Source organism: Alosa pseudoharengus, unplaced genomic scaffold (genome assembly GCF_046254945.1).
Source record: "Alosa pseudoharengus isolate Yale_2024_CS ecotype anadromous, Long Island Sound unplaced genomic scaffold, YU_APseudo_1.1 YU_APseudo_1.1_scf_23, whole genome shotgun sequence".
NCBI classification, from domain to species: Eukaryota; Metazoa; Chordata; class Actinopteri; order Clupeiformes; family Clupeidae; genus Alosa; species Alosa pseudoharengus.
The window spans coordinates 15,951,633-15,977,255 of record NW_027468685.1 but is presented as its reverse complement, the minus strand read 5'-3'; the positions used below and the strand labels follow the sequence as shown (position 1 = coordinate 15,977,255).

Below are 25,623 nucleotides of genomic sequence, written 5' to 3'. Positions count from 1 at the left end.
TTTATTTCTGACAAGAGTGAACATTCATACACAACATCTGAGAGCTTTGTCATCGGAACGTCAGACGTTTTGCGTTGTTTCCGTCGTACATTATTTTTGTTACACAACAGAGCTATCCAAGATGGCAGCGCCCGTCATACAAACATGCCATGTCGCATGCTGTGCAAATCGAACTCCTAAGGTCGTATCTTGGAGCAAAAGAGGCCTGATTGCTTTCGGGACATGCCATTCTGTGGTCCTGTATGATCCTCAGGTAATTAGTCCTTTGGTGTGACCGTTAACTGTGTAATATGTGGCATATCGCTGACTCGTTATTGTAAGATGGCGACCTGCTTCAAACTGTCTACTTAAAGTACACATAATTGCCAGATAGATTTTTCTGCACATTGTTTCATTGTCCGGTTATTATTGTAGGCGATATTTAATGTATCTACTAGCTGAATTGCGCGTGCCACACTCCTAGGTTGACTGTGGGGTAGCTATGTTACGTGCAGCAACCAAAGTTGACAACTTGTTTGTATGAACGTGAATGATTAGAGCATCACATCAAGGGTCCTTACTTTTGTCTTTGCCACGCTTATGGTTTTATTAGGAGAGAACCACATTTTCCATTCTGAACGGACACACTGCTCGGGTGAATGCTGTCCAGTGGGTACACAGACCAGACTGTGGTGAGTGAACATGACATGATGCTACATGCTACACTTGGAACCCACAGTCGCTTTAACTTCCCTCTGCCCAACATAATAATGTTCTTCTAATACAGGTCCCGAAACAGAGTTGGTGTCAGGAGGGTCTGATAATAGCGTCATTGTCTGGACGAACGTGGACGGCCAGGTGGGTACAGTCAGAATAATGCTCATGTTTTATTTGAAAAAGTGAAGTGTTGCAAAAACGTTGCTTTGGGATTATTTCAGAACAAATTTAATTTCAGTGATCTATGACTAAATCAGTTTGTAATGTCTACTGTTTAATTGCCAGGAAAATGCTCTTTGTCAATCACTGTATTATTTTGCCTATCCATAGAATCCATCCTCAGTGAAGTGTGTTGGACACACTGGGCCAGTGTGTGCTGTGGATGCTGTTCCCCTGGACTCCTCCCAGCTGCTTGTTGCATCTGCAGCATCTGACTCCACGGTAAAGCTATGGCTCAGAGGTGGCAATGGGAAAGGTAAGTCGTAATCTGCAGGGGTCAGAACTGTATGGACAGTACAATTATTCTGTAGGGTGAGAACAGTCAGTGATAATAAATACATACCATGTACAGTATAGTATAGTACATACTATGTAACGCAATCCTCAATTCAGTTTGAATTATTTAGATTAAAGCTTCCATCAATTTGAGGTAAGACACTCTACAAACACCCGTGCTCAATTTTGTAACTTCCCTGCCACCTACTGGACAGCAGTGGTAATACTATGTTTGAGTTGATGGTTCTGTCTGGATTATGTGTATCTGTTAACAAATGTATTGTTTTATTGCTGTATGTTTGTTTTATGGTATTATTAAAACGTTTACTAGGAATGACTCGTATGTAATGCTTCTTCCATGAAGACATCAAAACATTATTAAAAAAAAAGCATTATATTTCCCTACAAACTTTTATGGATTCAGACATACAGTACAAAACAGAGCCCTGCCTTAGGCTGCGTGTGTGTGCGCGCGCTTGCGCCATGGTTGGACTTCATCCTCTGATATGTGTAGACAGACACATGAGCCATTGTGTTCCTCCTCCCCCTGGGCATCAGAGAATAAAGCAACAGCCCCTGACAGATGTCATTATCAGTACACGTTGGAAAAGCACAATAACTTCCCCCCTCTGCTATTCTGACAAGCAATTAGGATGGGGGTAGAAGGGAGGTCCGGTTAATTGTTTGTCAGAGCAACTTATAATTATTTGTCAGATATTTCTTGACTAATTGCGCCTTAGACTAATGTGTGTGTGTGTGTGTGTGTGTGTGAGAGAGTGATTGTTTTTTGTGTTTTTTTGTTCCCCCTCTTCCTTAGCGGAATGCCTGCAGACACTGTCTTTTGGGAGTGGCTTCATGATGGATGTCTCCTTGGCACTGTTGCCAGGCAGCGGAGGTAAGCCATGGACGACTGAACGCTCTCTCTCTCTTTCTTTCTTTCTCTCTCTCTCTCTCTCTCTCTCTCTCTCTCTCTCTCTCTCTCTCTCTCTCTCTCTCTCTCTCTCTCTCTCTCGATCACCTCATCCATCTCCATTGCCACTGCTTGCCTCTCTCTAAACGACAGAATGTCATGTTGGAAAAAACATCTGCTCCCTACCTTATTATGTCAGTGTGTGACTCTGAGCCTGCCCTTCATGTCAGCCCTATGAGGGATGTGCTGTGGTCACATCTGGCTTTGGTATTTCTTCCTGGTCTTACACAAGAAGACCTTTTCAGATCAGGCCAGGGACCACGTGTAAGATGTTTAGTCATTCACCAGTTTTTTGACATGGACTAGCCAATATGATATCTACTCTTAGAAAGCCTTTTAAAAGTATGCCACTCTAACACGGTCACTTTCAAAAGTATATACCAGATTATGTGTTATGTAGCATAGTGTATGTCATATTATATTATGTGAAATCATTTAGGCATTAAGGTGGTAATATCAGGTTTGGTGGTAATTGTAGTTGTTGTGAATGTTATGAAGATATTAACAATGCCAATGATCATTGGCCCATAGGGAAGCTGTAATATGTTCTGGATGGACATGGGGTGTGGTGGGGTGTTGCTTGTGGAGCAGATAATAAAGGCATAATGAAATGTCAGAATGAGTTACTGAGGTTTTTTGTTGCAGTACCCATTCTGGCCTGTGGGGGAGATGACAGCAAGGTTCACATCTATGTGCGGCATAGTGATCAGGTAAGAAAACCTTATTAACAGTAACATCAGCAGTGTGATGTGACACAAGCGTGTACTAATGCGTTTCTTGTTCTGAGCAGTTCCAGAGGGTGTTGTCTCTCCAAGGTCATGAGGACTGGATCCGTGGCGTGGAATGGGCAGCCAGAGGTAGGGCCTCTCCATTTGTGTGTTCTGTGTGTGTGTGTTTGTGTGTGTGTGTGTGTGCATAAGTTCATGTGGCAGGGTTCCCATGGTCATGGAAAACCTGGAAAAGTCATGAAATTATAATATCCCTTTATCCAGGCCTGGAGAAGTCATGGAAGTTTTGGAAAACTCATGACATTTCATTTAGTCATACAAGGGACAAGTAGGAGGTAGCGTATGGCACATTTATCCGATGTTGTTTAAGTTACATTTCATAAGCCCCCCTGTGACATTAAGTAAGTAATTACGTACTTACAGGCCGTGGAAAGTCATGGAAAGGTTTTAACATTTTGACAATGAAAAAGGGTGGGAACCCTGATGTGGAAATCTAAAGCAGAATGTAAACTGTTGTCCCAACATCCCCATAGTGGGACAAGGTATTAGATTGCGGGAAGACAGAGTCTGTTTCTAGTAACTGATTGCTTCAAGGTGAGGTTAATCCCATAGTTCTGAGTCACATATAGAACAGTGCTATTAACTACAAACTGGAAGAAATTCCAGTTCCTTTCAATGACTCCGGAGGTTTGAAAGCTCTTTGGCCTGTGTGCTCTTTAAAGTCACTTTCCAGGGTTTTACCCAACCTACTTTATTTGTTTATGTGATAACTCAAGTGTTACCAAATTTGCTGAGTCCATGAGAACATTTTGGATGTCATGAGACGTCAGGGCAACCTTGTGTAAGACTATGCCTCCAGCCCTTTAAACGAACGAACTTCATGCTGTTCCTCCAGTCTATTATTAAACTCCCCCCACGGTCATTCTGTGCTGTTAAAGAATTCGGAACAGAAGCCTCATCACAAATCCGCCATCCAATAATAATAACACAAATAAAAAAAGAAAAGAGAGGTCATGCGCTAGTAATATTAAAAAAGGCTGGCCTACCTACCCACCCACGCGCCCACCCACCAGCGCTGTGTCTTTTCATTTGACGGGCGTCCTGGGCGGCGTGCTGCATTATGCATGAAGTAGACGCAGGCCTGACAGGCATGTGGAGCCACAAACCTCTCCGGCCCTCTGAAATATTGAAGCAGCAGAGCAGAGCAGAGGAGTGTTTTTTAGTGTGTCGCACTCTCTACTCGCTAGCTACGTCTGAGACTGACCTGAGGGAGTGGGCAGACTGGGTGGATGGGTGGGGAGGTTGTGTGTGTGTGTGTGTGTTTACGAGGGGGGTTAGTCTTGGTGTCTCCTGTGTGTGTCTCTCTTTCATGGCTCTCTGTGCCTTATCTTGTCCCCTTTCCACTTCTACCCCTTCTTTCACTCTCTCTGCTCTTTGTTAAGGACTTTGTTTGACATGTACTGTTTTAACACTTGTTTGATATTGAAATATCGAGCCCTTTGCTTTTTTCCTTCCCCCCTCTGCTCTCCCACTCTTTCTCCCCCTCCATCCCTCTTCTCCCCTTCCCTCCTATGTTTTACCTCTCTTCTCTTCTTGTCTTCCTCTTTGGTTCCCTCCCTCTTTCTCACCTCCATCATCATCATCATCATCATAATCTCTCTCTCTCTCTCTCTCTCTCTCTCTCTCTCTCTCTCTCTCTCTCTCTCTCTCTCTCTCTCTCTTTCTATCTCTCCCTCTCTCTCATGTGCAGATGGGGAGCTCCTGCTGGCCAGCTGTGCTCAGGACTGCATGATCCGCCTTTGGAAGCTCTTCGCCAAGGCCCCGCCCGAGGAGCTTGACCAGGAGGCAGGCCAGGGGGAACCTGTCCTCCGGCTCAAAGAGAACGTCTTTGAAGTGGCAGAGAATGGTAATGTGTGAAAGAGAAAAGAAAGAGCTAAAAAAAAAACTTAAATAAGTTTTTATCAGTCCATTGTGAATGTCTGTCACATTTTAGGTTATAGGGTCCAGAACCTGCCAATACAGCTAATGCTAGTCGGAGATTTGAAAACAAAACCTCTCCAAATTTGTATCAGTTTTATCAGGAAGTGTAGACCGGAAGGCCTCCCGGTCTCTCTGTTTTATGTAGCTCTGTCACTGATATTCTCATATTTGATTGACACCCACATGGCCCATCCCTGACTTTAGAATCTGATTAGCGGGACAAAAGCTGACTGCTTAGAGTCTTCTGAGGCAAATATCCCTGGGAATTTGACCAGGCTGTTTAATGGCATGTCCAAATCAGTAAACTCACAAGCTGTGTTTTTAAATCAAACCTCTCGTTGGATTGCGTAGGTCTGAATACCTGTGTGGGTTTAGTCATGTCTCTTTTCCGTATGCATGTTTGTATTTCCAGGTTGTGTTGGTGCGCTTCCAGCTCTGATGTTTATTCATTCCCTTTAATCACAGGCACTTCGTCAGTCTTTGCCATGTCTTTGGAGACGGTGTTGGCTGGCCATGAAAACTGGGTCTATGGTGTGCACTGGCACCCGTCACACATCAAAGGTAAGGATCATTTTACTTTCATATCAAGGGCTTTTACATTGGCATTGTTGTGTGTGTTTTTTTTCTGTAGATGTTTTTTTCTGTAAGCTTATGTGGTTTTCCAGACAATTTCACTTTATTCTGGAAAGAAAAGCTTTGACGAAATAAGGAATGGTCTTGGAAATGTTTATGCAAAGCGCTTTGAATTACCTTTTTGTATACGAAATGTCCTCCACAAATAAATATGCCTAATGTTCCCCACTGATCTCTTTTGGCAGAGTCAAAACCAGCTGTCCAGTTTTTGTTCTAATTATAGGAGTACCTGAAGTTCCTTTGTTCCTTTGTCTCCCCCTGCAGATGGAAAAGTGCAACAGCCGCTCAGCCTGCTCTCAGCGTCCATGGACAAGACCATGATCCTTTGGGGCCCGGAGGAGGACTCAGGCGTGTGGGTAGAGCAGGTGAGATTGGCCTCACTACAGGGCTGCTTGTAAAAAAAAATGAAATAATAACACATGGTCATTGGCAGAGTTAGTCTATTTGTAAATTAAAAAACGTTTAATAGGCGATAACGTTTGATAACGTTTCGGCCAAAACATTATCACCTATTAAACGTTTTTTTCATTTACTCTGAGTGTGCGGCACCTTCCTTCTCTTACATTAGATATACACACCGGCAGCCAGCACCTCATCTTGGTGTGCCTTACATCTCTCCTCCATAGAGTTAGTCTATTTACCACTAGACTAGCTGTGCTGTTCATAAAGTGAGGGCCTCCATGCATTGTCCAGGTGTCAGAAGTGACTGGCACTGACCTGGACCCGATCTGACATGAATGTGGATGCAGACCAGTTAATCTATGCCAGGTCAGAGGCACATTTCACAGCTCATTAGGTAAGGGTATTGGGTATAATTTGATTGGGTATAAAAAGAGCATTCCAAAGAGGTAGAGTCTCTCAAAAGTAATGATTCAGAGGTATTAGTCACTTAAAACCTGTATGGGCAAATAAGGCAAATTTTAAATCATTGTATGGGCTCAAAAAAACTTCCGATAACCATTGTCTATGAATAAACATAGATAGTTTGATGCTCCATCCACACATGCTGGTTAAAAGTCTACCATGCAAAGAAGAAATTATATTTAGACATGATTCAGAAATTCTGCCGTCTTATCTTGGCCCAAGCTCATTTAAGATGGACTGAGGCAAAGTAAAAACTGTCATGTGGTTACACCAATCAAAAAATTGGAAATGATGGACTGCATCCTCAGGGCTAAAGAGGAGAGGGACCATCCAACTTGTTATTGGTGCATATACAGCGAGGAAAATAAGTATTGAGCACGTCAACATTTTTTTCAGTAAGTATACTTCCAGTGAGGCTATTCGCATGAAATTTTCACCGGACATTAGTATTAACTTAGGTAATCCACACATATATAAAAATCCAAACATTAATGTCTAAAAGTAGAGTTATGAGTAAAAAAGTGGAATGGCACAGGGAAAAAGTATTGAACACGCTAAGAAAAAGCAGTACACAAAGGCAAGGAATGGCAAGGAACAAACTGGAATCTATAAGTATTTAGAGAAATTATCCCTCCTATCTGGGCAAATTGATATAAACTGGGTTAGTACATACTGGTGGGCTATAAAAAGTTTTTTTGTTACTAAGGTGTCACACAAGAAACATTTCATGATGGGTAAAAGCAAAGAGCCCTCCCAAGACCTTTGCAACCTTATTGTTGCAAAACATATCAATGGAACTGGTTACAGATGCACTTCAAAACTTCTGAATCATCCAGCAAGCAGTATTGGAGCCATTATCTGCAAGTGGAAGGAACATCACTGCATCATCAACTGGCCATGCACAGGATCTCCTTGCAAGATTTCTGACCAGGAAGTCAGAAGGATAGTCAGAAGAGTAGCCCAAGATCCAAGGACCACTCAGAGAAAGCTCCAGAAAGATTTGGAGGCAGCAGGTACAATTGTTACAGAGAAAATCCTAGGTAATGCACTCCACCGCCATGGCCTCTATGCACGCTCATCCCGCATGACTCTATTGCTGAAGAAAAACATGTCAAACCTCATTGAAAATTTGCTACACAACATTTGGACAATCCTATGAAATACTGAGAGAATGTATTCTGGTCTGGTGAGAGCAAAATTGAACTTTTCGGAAGTCATACTACACACCATATTTAGAGGAGAGATGGCACTGTGCATCACCCTAAAAATACCATACCAACAATGAGGTTTGGAGGTGGTGGCATCATGGTGTGGGCTGTTTTTCATCTCATGGTACTAGCAGACTTCATACAGTTGAAGGAATGAGGAATGCAGTCATTTTGTTCAGGAGAATCTTTACATCCACCAGGATGATGAGGATGAGACATGGCTAGACCTTCCAGCAGGACAATGATCCAAACCATTCAGCAAAGGAAACTCTCAATTGGTTTCAGAGAAAAGAAATCAAGGCCCTGACTTCAATCCAATTGAACAGTTTTGGAAGTTAACTAAAGATTAGGATTCACAAGAGAGACCCCTGAAATCTTCAATATTAAAGGACTATCTGTTTAAAATAATGGGCCAAAATCACACCAGAATACTGTGACTGATTAGTTTTCGTCATACAGGAAATGCCTTGAAGCTGTCATTACGAATAAAGGCTTTTTCACAAAGTATTTAAGAAATTTCAGCAGGCGTGTTCAATACTTTTTTCCTGTGTCATTCCACTTTATTACACATAACTCTACCTATGGACTTTAATGTTTGGATTTTTTTATATGGGTGGATTATCTGAGTTAATAGTAATATTTGGTGAAAATGTCATGCAAATAGTCTCATTGGAAGTATACTTACTGAAAAAAATGTTGACGTGTTCAATACTTATTTTCCCCGCTGTAGTTCAAAAGTCAGCATCTATGGTGGTATGGAAGTGCATTATTGCCTATGGCATGGAAGCTTGCACATCTGAAAGGCACAATTAAAAGTACACTATGCAGGTTTAGGTATTTTTGGCAACTGTAGTCAGGATGTATTTATATGTTACTCCGCTATTGTAAATAGCAAATTTCTTGCAACTTATTGTGAAGGTGAAGGATTAACAACAGGCAAAAACTCCAAAGACCTATTTCTACTGACAAGGTAATGTTTCATGAAAAACATGATTAAGAAGACCTCAGAGCATCTGAAATCATATATTTGACAAGAATGGGACAACATTTCATTCTCAAAACACTAGCAACTGGTTTCTTCAGTTCCCAAACATTTACAGCCTGTTGTTAAAAAGGTCTTTGCACTATTCTCAATTAAATACAGGGTTTGCATGATTTGAAATCATAGCATTCTGCTTTATTTATACTTTACACAGCGTCCCATCTTGGAAGCGTGGTTGTTAGTTGATAATACCGGTATGCGTCACATCAGGCTTCAGATCTTGTTGCCAGAGCTTACTGTTTTGTGTGAACTGTCATGGACACACTTACTTATGCAGCCTTTGGTCACCACCACGACTGACTTAAAAACGATGAAGGTAAAGGAAGGACAGAGCAGTGGGCCGTTGGCGTGCCCTCTCTCCGTTTTTTTCCCGCTGCGATCTGTGCCATCGGTCCACCCCTCACCCTCTTGTCCTCCAGACCACCTCTGCAGTCTCTCGATCTCTGCGGTGATGCTCGGGCAGTCCAATTGCCTGCAGAACCAGCACAAGCCTTCTCTGCTGGACCCCTCACTTTTTGGACCATTTAGAAATAGAAACATCTGTCACACTCCCCCACCCGAATCCACACGCACACACACGCACGCGCACACACACACACACACACACGCACACACGCACACACGCACACGCGCACACGCGCACACGCACACACGCACACACACACACTGCCCTTCTCTTGTCTATTCAGTGAAACTGAAATAGAGTGTTGAAAAATTTCCAAGAACATTAGCTTTATTTCCATCTAGGGGTTTGTTGAGCAGCAGATAGGTGAATTCTTGCACATGATGGGTAGGGGTCTTTGTACCTGAGGTAACCCCCCCCCCCCCCTCCACAACCCTTCCTGGTGTCAACCTCAAAGGCCCTGCTGCGTCTCACCTGCTGATGATAAGCTTCCCCCCCCTTCTTTTACTTCAACAGCTGATCAATAGGAGTGTCTTCCTTTTGATCTTTTTTTGCATACAATCACCACTACTTGTCTCTTGTTTTTCTTCTTCGTTTCTTTACTTTCCCCTTCCACACAACCAGCAGAAAGGGGATCCAGTTTTCTGAGTGGCACGTGATTGCTAATCAAGCCTATGTCACAGTAGTTAGTTGACTTGCATGCTGGTACATTTGATTAGGAAGGAGGTGGGAGATTCCTCTAATTAGAAAAGAAAACAGTGTTTTGGGTCAGAGCCAGAAAAGGGAGAAAGCTCCCTTTTTTATCCTTTTTCTGTGGTCCATGTAATGTAGATAAGGGAGGTAAGATTTTTTTTACCAAGGTTCTGCTCCCACGACTGTAAAAAATGCACTCCAGTGATCTTCTCTTTCTCTCAGTGTTAAAGTAAATATTGTATGAAGCACACTGGGAACTGTTTTTTTTTTATAATCAAAAAGTGGGGAGGGGGGAAGCCTTTGAACTGACAGGAGCCCTGCCTACAAAGGGAACCAGCGTCTGTTCTTGCACGCCGACCCAGATACCCACCCGTAATCACTTATTTCCACTGCCTAACCGATGAGTGGACCGCTTAAATAAGTGGGAGATGTGGAACACATGCTAAATATCATTTTGACAAAAAGGAATCATCAAACTTGCTGGTGCCCTCAAAAAGCTACACAAGAGGTCTCTCAATAATAGAATACACACGTTAAACACAGTTTGTAACTTCCGAATTTGTTAAACATTTTTTACTGTCTTAGGCAGACGCATAATAAATGCTGGCCCTGAGTCGTTTTTGAAGGCAACAGTATGGAAGCCCTGTAGAGCCCCCCTGGTCGCAGAGTGACTAAAGACGAGACGGAACAGCAAATGACCAACATCTCAAAGGCTAATTATCACCATTTAACAAGGAACCCTTTCCCCACAATGATTAGTGTAATTGGTCAAATTTACCGCCAAGCTGGCGAGCAGTGGGGAGGCCCGGCATACCGCTGCGTACGACCCGTCCCACTAACGAGCCCCGCTGTCACTTAAAAGCTGTGTGTGTGTGTGTGGAAGGGGCCGGAGGGGGTGGGGGATGAGGGGGGAGTTTGGATTGACCCCAAGGAGACACTCCTCCCAGCCACCAGGTTGTAGTTGATTGAGCTAAATACTCAGGAAGCAGTGATGTCGCTTAGCATCCTAGCGGAGACTGATAGGCCTATGTAACCAACATGAGAAACGATCATCTCTTTGGAGCTGTCTTGAGTAGTCTGTTATAGTTTAATCCCATGAAGGAGAAAAAACATCTTTTGTATGACCTTTCTATTCCTTTTGTTGTTTTCAGCAAAAAAGAGATACATTATGAATGAATTTATGAAGTAGGCTAATGACAATTGAATGGGATAACTGGATGCACATCTTTTCCTCAAGAACTTGCATATTGGAACATGGCTTGGATTGATTCTGCAACTGTGCACTGCTGTCGCTCTTGTCAGGTTTCAGTATGCTCTGCCAAACACGAGCATATTGGTTTTCAAGATGTCTCTTTTCGGTATGAGGGGACCGTCTTGCTTTCTGTCGACTGCCACTCCCACCCCCCGTCACGCTCAGTCTGGCCTCGAAGATCACACCTCATTCTTCCCTCGTCCCTGTCCTCGCTTGGCACTGTAAAAAAATTACGCCCGCCATCACGTTCCTCCGCATTGAGCAGCTAGACAAATTTCCCACAACAGATCCATATCGCTGTTTTGCTTCATCCTTTTTTCTCTTGTTTCGTTTTGTTTCTCAATCACTTTATGCCTTCCTGTAAACATGACTGATTGCATAGTTACATCCGTGAGCGTTTAAAGTGTGATTTACCGTTACCGATGTGGACCAGAATTCAAAAATCAATCTGCTTAATGTTGCTTCACTCTCTCCAGGACAGGCTGGAAGAGATGGGGACCGTTTGGAAGCCAAAGGCGGTCTTTATTGTGCGGTCATTAGTTCCGCCTTATCGACGCTTTTAAGGGCTCTGGTTGGAGGAACAAAGATTTGAAGGGCATCTTCAGCATACATTCCCCTCCAGCGAGACAAGGATAGGTGTTCAGCGGTCCGAGCTGTGGCCGTCATGTTGAAAACTCATTACAAGGTTATTAAACGAATGTGTTTTTCTCCCAAAGTAGCCAATTGTCTTGAGGCCGCTTAGGATTTCAACTCATTGGTTTTCCATCAACGCCAAGGTCAGGGGATTGATTGCTTATGGAGGGCTGACATGAGTGCGAAGGGACGTCTTCACTGTCCTTCCAAGGCATGTTTAATGGATGTCCACTTGACCAAATGCAAACATGGAAGTGTGAAGACTGTTTCCAACACCATCACACATACCTACCTATTTCATATTGGGCTAGAGATGTGTCAGATTTTAGATGGAGCTTTTCCTGTGAAGGGCAGGTTGCCTTTGAGGCAATGACCAATATTTTTTTCAAATCACCATTTTGTCAAGAGTGCAAGACCCTGGACCCTGATGGGTATGAGCCATTATTAGTCTCTACCGTGCCTGAAGCTTCAGCTTTTCTACTGACAGGTCACGGGTAGCAATCTCAAATGGCTCGTGTCAAGCCACAGGGAACCAGAACAAATCCAGCAGAGTGTTAGTTCTATTAACAATCAAATTGAAATGCAGAAATGGTGTTAATTACATAGAAATGATTAAACCATGTTTTAATCAGTTTTAATGGTTGTTATGTGATGGGTTTTACATTGGTAATTGCTTACTGGCAGGTTTTTTAAGTGCATGATTTTGTAAAAATATATTTTTGGTGTAGGCCTATTTCAATGGAGTCATTCCATTAAAATGGATTTTGTTCTGTGGCACTGCCTACGGTAAGATAATAGTGCTGGTTTAAAATGCAAATCTTCAGAAATCCCAAGTTTTTAATCTAGCAGATTTAATTCTCTCTGACGCATGGGGGTCCTTATGTATTATTTTTTCGTCTGTTTTTTTCTTTCGTCTTCTGGGTCTCCAACGCTTGTTTCTCAACACATTATCTAATCTCTTGTGGTGTTTTCTCACAAAAATATCTGTCGTAAATATTCATCTAAATATAAACTGCAACAGATTAGCCACGCTCACTCTTTCCCCTCCGCCACACACTAATGATTGCTAGCGTTCTCCCCTTGGCCTCTCCGGATCAGGGTTTTTTCCCGACCCTCGCTCAACTCGACTCGACTCCAAATTTGTTGGTGCCGATCCAGGGCTATGTTGTGGAGCCCCACCGTTGCCCTTATTTGTTTAATTTGACACGGTGCGCTGCGACTGTTTTTGCCTTCTTCAGGGCGCATTAGCGCGAGCCCAAGTGCAATTTATGCCTCCCTAACAGGCGGCACTTTGCATAATTCCTGCGCTGGCTTGTCTTGCTGATTTATCTTGCGTCCCCTCTGCTCTTTATGGTGCGTGTTTAATAATAGATGGTTGGATGGGGAGCAGACGCGCATGTCGCCTCTGATTTCCAGGATTCGTGGCGGCCATTAATTAGATCGCTTTCTCTCTCTCTCTCCCTTTTTCTTCTTTTCATTCTCTCTATTCTCTCATCTCTCTATTTCTGACTTTCTCTCCATCTCCCAACTCTTTTATCCCCATCATTATTGTGAGGCTGAACTTCACAGATCCCTGCGACTATTTTAGAATGCTCTCTCTCTCTCTCTTTCTCTCTCTCTCTTTCTCTCTCTCAGTGCACCCAGTCTGTTTTAATGACTGTGTCTCCTGCTGTGTTGTGTTGTTATTTGTGTGCCCTAATTGCCTGCTCTCTCTATCCCTCTGCCTTTCTATCTTTCTGTTCTCTCTTTCTTTCTTTCTCTCTCTCTGTCTGTATTTCTGTGACACCCAGGTGCGGGTCGGCGAGGTCGGGGGGAACACCCTGGGCTTCTACGGTTGCCAGATGAGTCCGGACGGGTCCATGATTCTGGCACACGCCTTCCATGGAGCGCTCCACCTGTGGCATCGAAACCACAGCCAGGAGGTACACACACACACGTGGCATTTAGGAGCAGTTGTGTTGATCATTAAATGTGTGGTCATGTGTGTCCAGTTGGTATAACACAAATGCCTCAGTGTGTGTGTGTGCGTGCGTGAGTGCGTCATTATTATATATGCAGTATGTCTATACAGTATGTTTGTGTTCTGTTTGAATTGGTTTGTGTCCTTTTTCTCTGTCATTGTATCTGTCATCTGTATATGTGGAGATGCCAGTGTGCATGTAATGGTCATTATTTGTTCTCCATTACATGTCATTTTTTTGTTTGTATCCATTGTTTCTGTGTGTATAAACCTATATAGTAGCCATATGTATGTAACTGTCTTAATGTGTGTGTGTGTGTGTGTGTGTGTCTGCGTGCCTGCAACAGGCCTTGTGGAGTCCAGCTGTGGTCATCTCGGGCCACTTTAACTCGGTGCAGGACCTGAGCTGGGAGCCGGAGGGGGAGTTTGTGCTGAGCGTAGGCTCTGACCAGACCACCCGACTCTTCACACCCTGGAGGAGGAAGGGCTGCACCCAGGTGAACCCCCATTCCCTGATACATTCACACATTCTTATTCACAGGCTAGATTCCTGCCAAAACACCCCCATAACAACTGGTGATATATCTCTGAAGAAACTGCTGCCCTTCTGTCTTAACAAGATGCCATTTTTGTTGTGATGGTTGTTCCACGTTAGGATTGCATTACACTGAATCTAATTGGGAAATGACTATGTACATTTAGCAGATGTTGTGAAAGACCTCACAGAAATTAAATGATTGGTTGTCCTCACAATCTGTTGTGTTGGCAGAGAGGATCCCTCTCTGTACAGTTTGTCAGATTATCATAAAGAAATGTGATAAGAGTCCTGGAATTTGTCATACACTCAAGGCCTGGAGATTTAGCTCTCCATTAGAACAAATAGACACTTGACACTTTATCCACACAAAGAGACATATTGATTAGTGTTTGATCATAGCTGCTATGTGAACTGTGTGTAATACCAATACAGTAAACCGAAATGTAATAGATAATTGTAATTATTATAACTAACTGAACTAAAAAAAAACTATTTTAAAGGAGTTATGCTTCTTTGATTTTTGGACTCTGTAAAGGTTGTAAGTGTGGTTTGATCTAGCTGAGGAGCTTCTAATAGCATTGACATTGCAGTACTATTAGCACAGCATTCATGTCATGGATATATTATCCACACACCCTTGTTCCTCTCCACTCTACTTATGTTTTAATGATCACACTGGGTGCCCAGGAATCCGTAAACCTGAACGAAAAGGAAACGATCCCCTCGATGGGCTAATATTATTCTTTCATTTTGCGCCCTACATCACCCGAGCCGACAGAGACGAGTTGCGTCGCTTCGCGGGGTCTTTAGCTCCTCGTTTTTACAATGCGGCCACATGTGGGCTTGAATTTTAAACAGTCTCTTCCTCCTGACAAAAATGGAGCAGGAAGAGGGTGGGGGGTGGGGGCGGTGAAAAATAGTTGGGGCTGCCACTTTGAGCGATCACTCGTTTCCTTAAGCCATCGTTTTCAAGCAGGAAGACGTATAATAAGCAAACAGTAATTCGGATTGATCAAAGCACATTTGTCATGGTTAAAACACTTAGTGCATCATCAGCACTTCAGTCGGGACAAATAGCTGAAATGATCGGATAGAAAGTTGTCTGTGCGTAATGGGGAGAAAGTACGCTTCTCAGCATCTTTGCAGGCAGAGTCGATAGTTGAGATGTTCAAGTGTCATTTGCAATGTTTGCACAGGGAAGTTGCCGCAAACTAGTGCTAGCTAATAATTAATGAATTGTAATGGTTTTTTTTTCCATCATTTTAATTAGAATGAAAGTTTTTGAATTAATAATTATATTAAATATTAACAATCATTTCTGTACAATTTCTGTGTTATTCTGCTTCTGTTTCCCTGTCGCTCTCTCTATACTCTCACCTATCTCCGCACCTTATTTCCTTATCTCTCTTTTTAATCTTTCTCTCTTAATCCCGATCTCACTCATTCTACACCACTTCTCACTCTCTCTTACCTCTTCCCTCTCTCTCTCTCTCTCTCTCTCTCTCTCTCTCTCGCTCGCTCGCATGCTTTCTCTCATTTATGCTCTCTTTTTATACTCTTCCTCTCTTTCTCACCTCTCCACTCCTCTCCATCTTCCTTCGCAGCCCACCTGGCATGAGATCTGCAGGCCGCAGATCCACGGCTACGACATGCAGTGTCTGGCCCCCGTGGGCCGCTTCCAGTTCGTCACGGGTGCCGACGAGAAGGTGCTGCGCGTGTTCCGCGCCCCCCGCAACTTCGTGGAGAACTTTGCCAACATCTCCGCCACCTCTCTTGACCAGCTGCTGGCCTCCAACGTGAGTCTAGGAAAACATGCAGGACGTTTGCGTATCACAAACTTGCTGCCAGTCTAATTAGCAGACATCTTCGTTCTTAGGCACTGTGCCAGAATTCAGGCATTGGCCGGGCCATTTAAAGGAACACAACCTTTAGCTAGAGACTAACTGGTCTAAGCCACTTTGTGAATTTTGTGAATTTAAGAATGATTCTTTTCTGGGCTGCATCAGGAGTGTTTCAATGAATGAATGCTCAATATGTTGTGTTACTTCCTATGTGTGTGCTCAGGACACCGTCGACTTACCTGAGGGGGCCAGCACACCTGCCCTAGGCCTGTCAAATAAAGCTGTCTTTCAAGGTGTTTACAGTTAATTGTTTTGGATGTCTACCTGGTCTTTCATGTCTTCTCTTGGCTTGTCTCACTGGAAATATATACAGCATACTCTGTATGGATTCAATACATATAAATGCTTTAAGATTATTGTGCTTCTTAATTGAAGATGTCGTTCTTAATTGGTGTCTGTTCTTTTAATTTCTTGCATCCACAGGTGACCTGATATCTCAGATGCGGAAACAGGGAGATGGGGATTACAGCAGTGTATCAGACCAATATAAAGAGACTCACTTCCAGCCCCTCACTCTCACTGGTAAATAGACTTCAGTGAAGCTACACACGCATTCAACACAACCACCCATAGAGTTACGTAAGGCCAGGGGTGTGCTTGCTTTAAACAACACCGGAGAGAACATTCCCTTAGTAGCCTGCTGGTCATGTCTTTATGAGATCATGATGCCCCATTTTTATGACAACTAGCTATTAGTGGTTGGCTGCGGGGGCCGAACTGTACAACCAGAGGATGAACCGATATACTGCAGATGAGAGGGAGAGAGAGGGAGAGGGAGGTCAGGGACAGGTGTATTGCGAGAGGAGAGGGAGAAAGGGCCCGTGTGGCTTGTGAGCCCCCAAGCTCCTTAGTCTAAAATCATAATTAGAGTAGCTGTTATGCAATTTGTGAGAAAAAAAGTTGAAAAATTAATGACCGGTGGGTTCAGGACAGGAAGCAGAGAGGTGAAGGTGGAATGAAGCGTGTCGTCTATTTCGCTTATTTTCTATTTATCTTTCCCTATCTTTGTCTGTCTGTCTGTCCTCCTTTCTTCTTTTTTTTCTCTCGCTCTCTCTCTCTCCCCCCTCCTCTCTGTCTTTTCTCTCTCTCTGCATGGGGGTGAGGCCAGGACACAATTAGAGTAAAAGTCTGGGGAATCCGACACCAAATGGAATTGGGGAGTTTGAAGAGAAGGGGAGGTGATGGTGGGGAGGGGCAGGGGGGGGGGGCAGCCGGGGCCATTTCAGGACCTGTGCAAGCGAGCCAGTCAGCCTGTTGCATAAGTGTCTGAGCACAGAGACGCCGAGCCCCTGAATGGGTTCTCCCCACCGGCCAGCAATCGGCGGCACGGCGCAGCTAAATCAGGTTTGCTGCCACCTATTCCAGAGCCAACAGACGCTGAAAATTGAGATAAAGGCCAGTTTTTTTTTTTTTTTTTTTTGGTGCAAAGCGGAATGGGCTTTTTTTAGGAGAAAATTGGGTGAGGGATTTCTGCCGACGCGGAGTGGAGGGAAGAGGACAGGGGCTGCCTGCTGAATTAGACTGAAGCGCGGTGTCTAGAGACACCAGCTATACGTGTAGCTTTTTATTGCATTGCTTTTATTTATTTGTTTGTCTGTCTGTGTGCCGGGCCTCAGTCTGTCTGACTTGCTCACCACCACCAGCCCCACCAGTTGCTCCCAAGCCTGTGAGCCCGGCGAGTTTGTTTGGGTGTTTGTTTGTTTGTTTGTTTATTTATTTATGTTTTCTTGTTTGTATGCACAGCACCTCCGCCCGAGGACCACCTTCTGCAGAACACTCTATGGCCAGAGGTCCAGAAATTGTAAGTCCCCTCCACTCACCACCACCACAACAACAACCACCACCACCACCACAACCTCACCACTCTCATACTTGACTGAAAGTGCCACAGGACCATTGAGCTGCCTTCACATTTGCCGTCAACCATACACCCCCCCCCCCCCCCTCGTTCCATGCTGTTTGTTCATATCATAGCCGAATACTGGAATTATTTTTCATTCTTCTTGATGGAGGTGTCAAGGCGTCGAGTGCTTGTTCCGCCAAGCACCGCGTCCTTCGCACCGAAAAAGTCTGACATATTATCCTGACATTTACTCAAAAGTGCAGCCATTGTGTTGTTGATGGTTGCCGGCGGAGACGCCCGCTGAGAAATGTGTTTCTCAATAATACAGAAATCAATCTCAAGTAGGGCCCACTTTTATGTAACTTGTTTTATTTCTTCTTTTTTTCCCCTCAATCAGTAAGAGCCTTACCTCACCCACATATTTTGCATATAACTATGTGCTTCGGTAATGGCAATTTCAGCTCCAAGTCCAAAATGGTTGCCATTGTGAACTCCAGTAAATAACTTCTTCATACTTTTTCAATTTTTTTCTGCTGTTCACATGAATGAAGTTCAAAGCCCAGAGCACAATCAGTTGTCATCATCAGACAGAAAGCCTTAAGTTCTTGTGTGTGTGTGTGTGTGTGTGTGTGTGTGTGTGTGTGTGATGTGTTTGTTTATACAGAACACTTAATGGCTAATGAAGAGCAGCCGCTTGAGGGTCTGCCTAAAAGTCATACCTCTTGGAATTGCCCTTGTCTGTGTGTGTGTGTGCACATGGTTTGTGGTTGGAAGCAGCTGCGTGGCAATTTTGCTTGATTGATCTGATTGACAGCTCGTTTGCATCCCGGCTCCCAAAGCGAGGGTGAAGTTTGTCCTTTAGCTCGGTGAAACAGCATCGAGAGTGTCTAATTACCCAACCCCCCCCCCCTCTTCCTCGTATTCTTCCTCCTTCCAGGTACGGCCACGGCTTCGAGCTCTTCTGTCTGGCGTCGGACGCGGCAAGGACACTCGTCGCTTCCGCCTGCAAGGTACCCGCCTGATAACAAGAACATCGCAGTCCACAGTCCACTGCAGACAGCCGCAAAGACATGAAAACCGCACAGCCACACAGCTGCCACCCAGTCTGACGACAACTAAACAAACACGAGACACCTGCGCTCACACACACTCACACACACCTGCTCACACAGACACACACACACACTCACTCTCTCTCTCTCTCCCTCTCTGTCTCTCTCTCTCTCTCTCTCTCTCATACTCTCTGTAACACACTCACACAAAAATATTAACACCCCTCCCTCTCATTCACTCTCTCAAACACATGCACACACACATTCTCACACACACACACAGACACACACACACACACTGTTTCCTCTCTGTGCCTACTCTCACACAAACATGCGCACACACACATCGTCACGAACACACTGTGAAATTCCACCGTGTGCTACCGGATGCCGGTGTAATTAATTCATCTCGCGGCTGGTGGCGGTGGTTGGGGTGCTGTCAGCGGTCCCGCCAGGGCACCTGTCTCACACGCCAGCGCCAAGTGTTTCATTAGCTGCTGACCGTGCCGATCGGCCGCACTCCCCAAAGGTCAAACAGGACCTCCAGATCTCCCTTCTCATTGCCCACCCCATGGTCCTCTTCTCCCTCTGTCCTTTCTTCTCTCTCTCTCTCTCCCCCCTCTCCCCCTCCCTCTCTTCTCCCTCAGAGTTTCTTCTTTAATTAAGCGTTTTTGCAGTTAAGTTAGGTCTCGGGTGAGCAGGTATTGTCCTGACTTTGGGGTCGTGTTCTGGTGTGAAAGAAGAAAGGGGGGGGGGGGACGAAAAGACAAATATGGCCGGTGCAGTGTCGCCATATTGGGCTCATTGAGCATATTGCTGTGGATGGATGGCTGCAGAGCAGGGACCTCGGGTCAGTCCAGCTGCCCCTCTCCAGACTGGCGTTAACACGGTGGGTTGGGTGAGGGCTAGATGTTGATGACCAGACATGTGTTATGGAGAGGGAGCTGCGTTAGAAGCAAGATTAGATTCATCATTTAAAAAGCTTTTTTTTTTCAGGCGGCATGGTATACCCCATCACGATTAAATTTACACTAACAGGAATTTGGAAAGCACTTTAAATATTGTTTTGATTTTGTGTAATTTCCATAGAATCATAATTTTAAATGCAAGTTTTGTATGAAATATCCTCATTTAAAGCTTGGCCTAAACATTATACTAGAGATTATATGCCTTTGTTAAAACTCGTTCTCTTTCGTACTCTTTCTAGCTTACTTTGCCTCATCTATGCATCTTCTTCTCCTTTCCTCTTTTGCCGTCTATCCTTTTTCTTTTCTTATCTTTCATCTCTTTCTCACTCCTCGCTCTCCTCTTCTTCTTCCCCCCCTCCTCCCAGGCCTCTAAGGCGGAGCACGCGGCCATCCTGCTCTGGAGCGCCTCCTGCTGGCGGCAGCTGCAGTCTCTGCCGTGCCACAGCCTCACCGTCACGCAGATGGCCTTCTCCCCCGACTCCCGCCTCCTGCTCGCCGTCTCGCGCGACCGCACCTGGTCGCTATGGAGACGCGAGGACCAGGACCCCACCTCTGCCCCCGACAGCACAGGTAGAGACGCACAGCTGTTTGACTCTATTCATCACGCTTGACAAGAGCAAGGCAAACAAACATTTCTTATTTTTTTCAAACTCTATCCTTTCAGATGACCATTAAGGCATTATTGGTCTGTAAAGTCGCAGTGCTGGGGAAATTGTCCAGCTTTCAAGCTGTGGGCTTTTCTGTTTCTCTCTTGGCCTTTTCTTCCCTCCCACCCTCCCTCTTGTTTGCTGCATAGAAAGTGTCCAATTCCCATTCCAGATGAGCAGGGGTAAATCACTTGTGACACTAACTAGCCAGAGGTTGTGGACATCTTGCTCTCTCTCTCTCTCTTGCTCTTTTTCTCTTTCTCTGTTAACCCCCCCCCTCCTTTTTATGTCTGTCTTTCTCTCTCTCTCTCCTGCTATTCCCCCTCACCATCTTTCACACTCACTCTGCTGTCACATTCTGTCTCTCCCTTTATCTCTCTCTTCCTCTCTGCCCTTTCTTTCTCCCTCTCTCTCTCTCTGCTGGAAGGTGGGATCTGCAGTCTGTTCTTGTTCAGGCCTATATTACTCACAGCCACTCGGATGCAGGGTGTGCAGGGTAGAGGTGTGTGTGTGTGTGTGTGTGCAGAGCAGTGTCAGAGTCCAGAGCCCATCAGGCAGCCCCCTCCCCTTACTAAACGCTGCCTGATCGTGCCACCGAGAAATCTCTATTCAGCAGATGAGCCCTGGCCTCCATGTCTTTCCTCTTCCCTTTCTCTCTCTCTCTCTCTCTCTCTCTCTCTCTCTCTCTCTCTCTCTCTCTCTCTCTCTCTCTCTCTCTCTCTCTCTCTCTCTCTCTCTCTCTCTCTCTCACTGTCTCTCCATCTCTCTCTCTCTCTCTCTCTCTCTCTCTCTCTCACACACACTATCTCCATCTCTTTCTCACACACGGTCTCTCCAGCTATCTATCTATCTCTCTTTCTCTATCTGTCTTTGTCTCTCTCACACTATTTTTGTTCCCCCTCTTTCTCTCCCACTCTCTCTCTCTCTGGTGGAGTGAGACTGACCCTCTCCTCTGTCTCTCTTTCTCTCTCTGGTGGAGTGAGATTGACCCTCTCCTCTGTCTTTCTCTCTGGTGGAGTGAGATTGACCCTCTCCTCTGTCTCTCTCTTTCTCTCTGGTGGAGTGAGACTGACCCTCTCCTCTGTCTCTCTTTCTCTCTGGTGGAGTGAGATTGACCCTCTCCTCTGTCTCTCTTTCTCTCTGGTGGAGTGAGATTGACCCTCTCCTCTGTCTCTCTCTCTGGTGGAGTGAGATTGACCCTCTCCTCTGTCTCTCTTTCTCTCTGGTGGAGTGAGATTGACCCTCTCCTCTGTCTCTCTCTCTGGTGGAGTGAGACTGACCCTCTCCTCTGTCTCTCTCTCTGGTGGAGTGAGACTGACCCTCTCCTCTGTCTCTCTCTCTCTCTGGTGGAGTGAGACTGACCCTCTCCTCTGTCTCTCTCTCTCTCTGGTGGAGTGAGATTGACCCTCTCCTCTGTCTCTCTCTCTCTCTGGTGGAGTGAGATTGACCCTCTCCTCTGTCTCTCTCTCTCTCTGGTGGAGTGAGATTGACCCTCTCCTCTGTCTCTCTCTCTGGTGGAGTGAGACTGACCCTCTCCTCTGTCTCTCTCTCTGGTGGAGTGAGATTGACCCTCTCCTCTGTCTCTCTTTCTCTCTGGTGGAGTGAGATTGACCCTCTCCTCTGTCTCTCTCTCTGGTGGAGTGAGATTGACCCTCTCCTCTGTCTCTCTCTCTGGTGGAGTGAGATTGACCCTCTCCTCTGTCTCTCTTTCTCTCTGGTGGAGTGAGATTGACCCTCTCCTCTGTCTCTCTCTCTCTCTGGTGGAGTGAGACTGACCCTCTCCTCTGTCTCTCTGGTGCTGTCCGAGTGTGACGGTGTCTCCTGACACGGCCGGCTAGACATATGACATTAGAGCCACTAACCACACAACTGCAACCCAGCGCCATTTAACCACACCACTGCCTCAGATGGAGAGCGGCAGACAGAGAGAGAGAGAGAGTAAACATAGAGGAAGTATAGGGAGAGAGATGTGCACAGAGTTAAAGGTAAAAAATAAGAAAGTCTGTAATTCTAATCCAATGTACTTTTATCAGATTCAGCAAATGTCTCCTCAAGGCTCTCTAGCTGTTTATTCGATGTGTGTGCTCAAAACAACTCGGGTATTCTCATGACGGAATCCTGACTCAGTAAATCAGACAACCGAAGTGGCTCAGGCCGAGTGATTATAAACTTTTCTGGACGATCAGCAACTTTGCTTCAGGAGCAGTGAATGTATGGGTGCTTGTGAATGAGTTTAAATATGAACAATGGCGAAGAATCAGGCCTGTGGAGACAGGGCAGTGGTGGACATAAGTGTGTGTGTGTGTGTGTGTGTGTGTGTGTGTGTGTGTGTGTGTGTGTGTGTGTGTGTGTGTGTGTGTGTGTGTGTGTGTGTGTGTGTGTGTGTGTGTGTGTGTGTGTGTGTGTGTGTGTGTGTGTGTGTGTGTGTGTGTGTGTGTGTGTGTGTGTGTGTGATGGCACGGCACTGGGGAGGAAACCAGGGGGTGAGGCGTGGAGACGGAGGAGGAAGATATATGCCCGGTGGAGCGGAGTTGCGAAAGTGAGATGAAGGAGAGAAGTTTGGGCCGCTCATTAGTGGGCAGTGCAAGTTAGAAACACAGCCCTCATCCCAAGTGGACCACATCTAAGTGTGTGTGTGTCAGTGTCCATGGGTGTGTGTTTCTTTATCGGCTAACTTCCACTCTCATCAAACAGCCCCACCAGTGGGAATATTCCTTGAATAAATTTTTGACTAACATCATGGTGCTGGGCCATGAGGTGATTTCTGCAATTGAAACAGAGGAGCTCTGTGTGTGTGTGATTGCATTATTCCATTGTGTTGTTTTAGGTGATGGTGAAAAGATTGAGGCAGGTGTCCTGAAGCTGTTGCCTATGCTACGAAGGGAGTTTAGCCAGAGACTTTCTAATGAGGAGACACAGCACTCAAAAAATACTCCATAGAAATGCATGGGGCTAGTTTGTCACGCCAATATGGCCGTTGTCTACACATATCCCACCCCTTCCTCGGCAAAACGTCGACATGTGAATACATTGAGCCAATCATGTGGTGTGATGTGCATACATTGAGCCAATCATATGGTGTGTTGTGCCGTGGCCCACTGGTTAGCACTCTGGACTTGTAACCGGAGGGTTGCCGGTTCGAGCCTTGAGTGGGCCGGGGCTGAAGTGCCCTTGAGCAAGGCACCTAACCCCTCACTGCTCCCCGAGCACCGCCGTTGTAGCAGGCAGCTCACTGCGCCGGGATTAGTGTGTGCTTCACCTCACTGTGTGTTCACTGTGTGCTGTTTGTGTTTCACTAATTCACCGATTGGGTTAAATGCAGAGACCAAATTTCCCTCACGGGATCAAAAAAAAAATATTCTTATACCTATACTGATCTCGCCGCTGGAGCAAGATTGGTGTCTTGAAGCCTTGCGCACGCGCATTCCTGCCAAAAATGGATGCCCTACGAGTGCCCAAAAAGCATTGTCAAATGGCCGCCAAGTGGAGGGACTTGCCTAAAAGGACTTTGGTTTAGCCCACTCAGATTGACACAGGGTTATCCAGGTCAGGGTTAACAAAAACTGATATCTTAAATTGGTGTTGAACAGTGCTGTTAGCCGGTGATTTAGATGCCATTTAGTCGACACTGTGTTACCCAATCTGAAGTTTGTGCGTGTTTACATGAAGCGCCATGTTCACCAACGCAGGCCGAGTTTATGACCAATTATTCTTTGTAAAGTATATTTTTTGGGGCTTTTTATGTCTTGAAGCGAGACATAATGACAGGAAGCGAGTGGGAGAGAGAGTCGGGGTGGGATCCGGTAAGGACCACGGGGCGGTAATGGAACCCGGATCGCCACAGCTGGGGCCATGACCAATTATTCCTGCAGTACTTTCCTTTTAATCTGTGAAATGTGAAATGTTTTAAAGAAATTAAATAAACCTTAACATGGTGATACAAAGGCATGAGAGGCGTGTTGCGTATTATGTCCTGTTTTGTCCATGGGAGTATGAAATGACTCTGATGTAGGGACGTGTAGGAGCTGCATACTGTAGCATCAGTAACTTTAAATTGCCCTGGCAGCATACCTCGGCTAAAGCGTATGCACCTTTCGTGGTATGGGTTGATCGAGAAGTTGCTCAATATGTCACAAAGTTAACACGCTGGTTATGATAAATCACCTCTCCGTTGTTATCTCATCTGTGTTTATTTGTTGATATGCTTTGTTGATTTGTTTGTTTCTTGACAGAGCCACATTTTTCTCTGTATGCACACACGAGTAAGAATACGGCAGTACACACACGTATCATCTGGTCGTGTGACTGGAGCTTTGACAACAAGTACTTTGTCACATCAAGTCGGGACAAGAAGGTACGGCACATCACTGGCTTGACAAACACACAAGCTTATGTGAAGGCATGTGTTGCTGTCTGTGTAATCAATCTGTGTTTGGTTTGTTTGTTGTGGATAGGTCATTTTTCAATGTGGCAAGTATTGAGATGTGTATTTTAGTGCGTTTCTAAATGTGTTTGTTTGTTTGTGTTTGTGTGTGTGTGTGTGTGTGGACAGGTGATAGTGTGGGGTCACGGTGCTTCAGGTGACCCTGTGGCTCAGGGCACTGAGCCCATCATGCCCTGTTCCTCTGTGCTTGACGTGGGCGACTCGGCCACCGCTGTGGCCTTCTGCCCCTTTCCCTGCCCTGACAACAGGTAGGAAACTACCCCCTCACCCACCCCTCTTGCCCCTCTCTCCACCCCCCACCACCGCTGTGGCCTTCTGCCCCTTCCCCTGCCCTGATTACTGGTGCAAAACTACCCCTCACCACCTTCTTCTCTCACCCTCAGCACGTGCATAGTGGGTAGTAGAGCAGTGGCAGCATTGCCGGTCGACATTCCTGAATCCCAAACCCGCTGATAGGAGTCTGTGCTGTTTTGATATCACTTACTTTACTTACTCTACCCCCCCCCCCACACACACACACACACACACACACACACACACATCTCTTCTGACCTCCTTTTGAACCTTCCCCACACACAGGCCGCGTCACATGGCTACTGTCCACCTTTAAAGGCTCTCATGTCTTTATCATGCAGGTGTTGTAAATGGACCTTAAATGATCCTTATTATTCCT

General features: G+C 45.3%; 1 protein-coding gene across 1 annotated transcript in view; it reads left to right on the top strand.

Moving 5' to 3' along the window:
• The first annotated feature begins 121 nt into the window (after positions 1–121).
• Positions 122–25,623, top strand: part of elp2 (elongator acetyltransferase complex subunit 2) — a 30,610-nt gene continuing 5,108 nt past the window's right edge. The window contains exons 1-20 of the mRNA XM_076301770.1: positions 122–253; positions 593–671; positions 767–837; positions 1,027–1,171; positions 2,009–2,086; positions 2,807–2,871; positions 2,952–3,018; positions 4,640–4,795; positions 5,335–5,430; positions 5,767–5,867; positions 13,388–13,519; positions 13,905–14,054; positions 15,700–15,891; positions 16,160–16,229; positions 16,420–16,518; positions 17,740–17,797; positions 18,777–18,849; positions 20,225–20,429; positions 24,739–24,860; positions 25,059–25,198. Coding sequence (XP_076157885.1) covers positions 122–253; positions 593–671; positions 767–837; positions 1,027–1,171; positions 2,009–2,086; positions 2,807–2,871; positions 2,952–3,018; positions 4,640–4,795; positions 5,335–5,430; positions 5,767–5,867; positions 13,388–13,519; positions 13,905–14,054; positions 15,700–15,891; positions 16,160–16,229; positions 16,420–16,518; positions 17,740–17,797; positions 18,777–18,849; positions 20,225–20,429; positions 24,739–24,860; positions 25,059–25,198 — 2,231 coding nt within the window. The remainder of the gene's footprint in view (positions 254–592; positions 672–766; positions 838–1,026; positions 1,172–2,008; positions 2,087–2,806; positions 2,872–2,951; positions 3,019–4,639; positions 4,796–5,334; positions 5,431–5,766; positions 5,868–13,387; positions 13,520–13,904; positions 14,055–15,699; positions 15,892–16,159; positions 16,230–16,419; positions 16,519–17,739; positions 17,798–18,776; positions 18,850–20,224; positions 20,430–24,738; positions 24,861–25,058; positions 25,199–25,623) is intronic.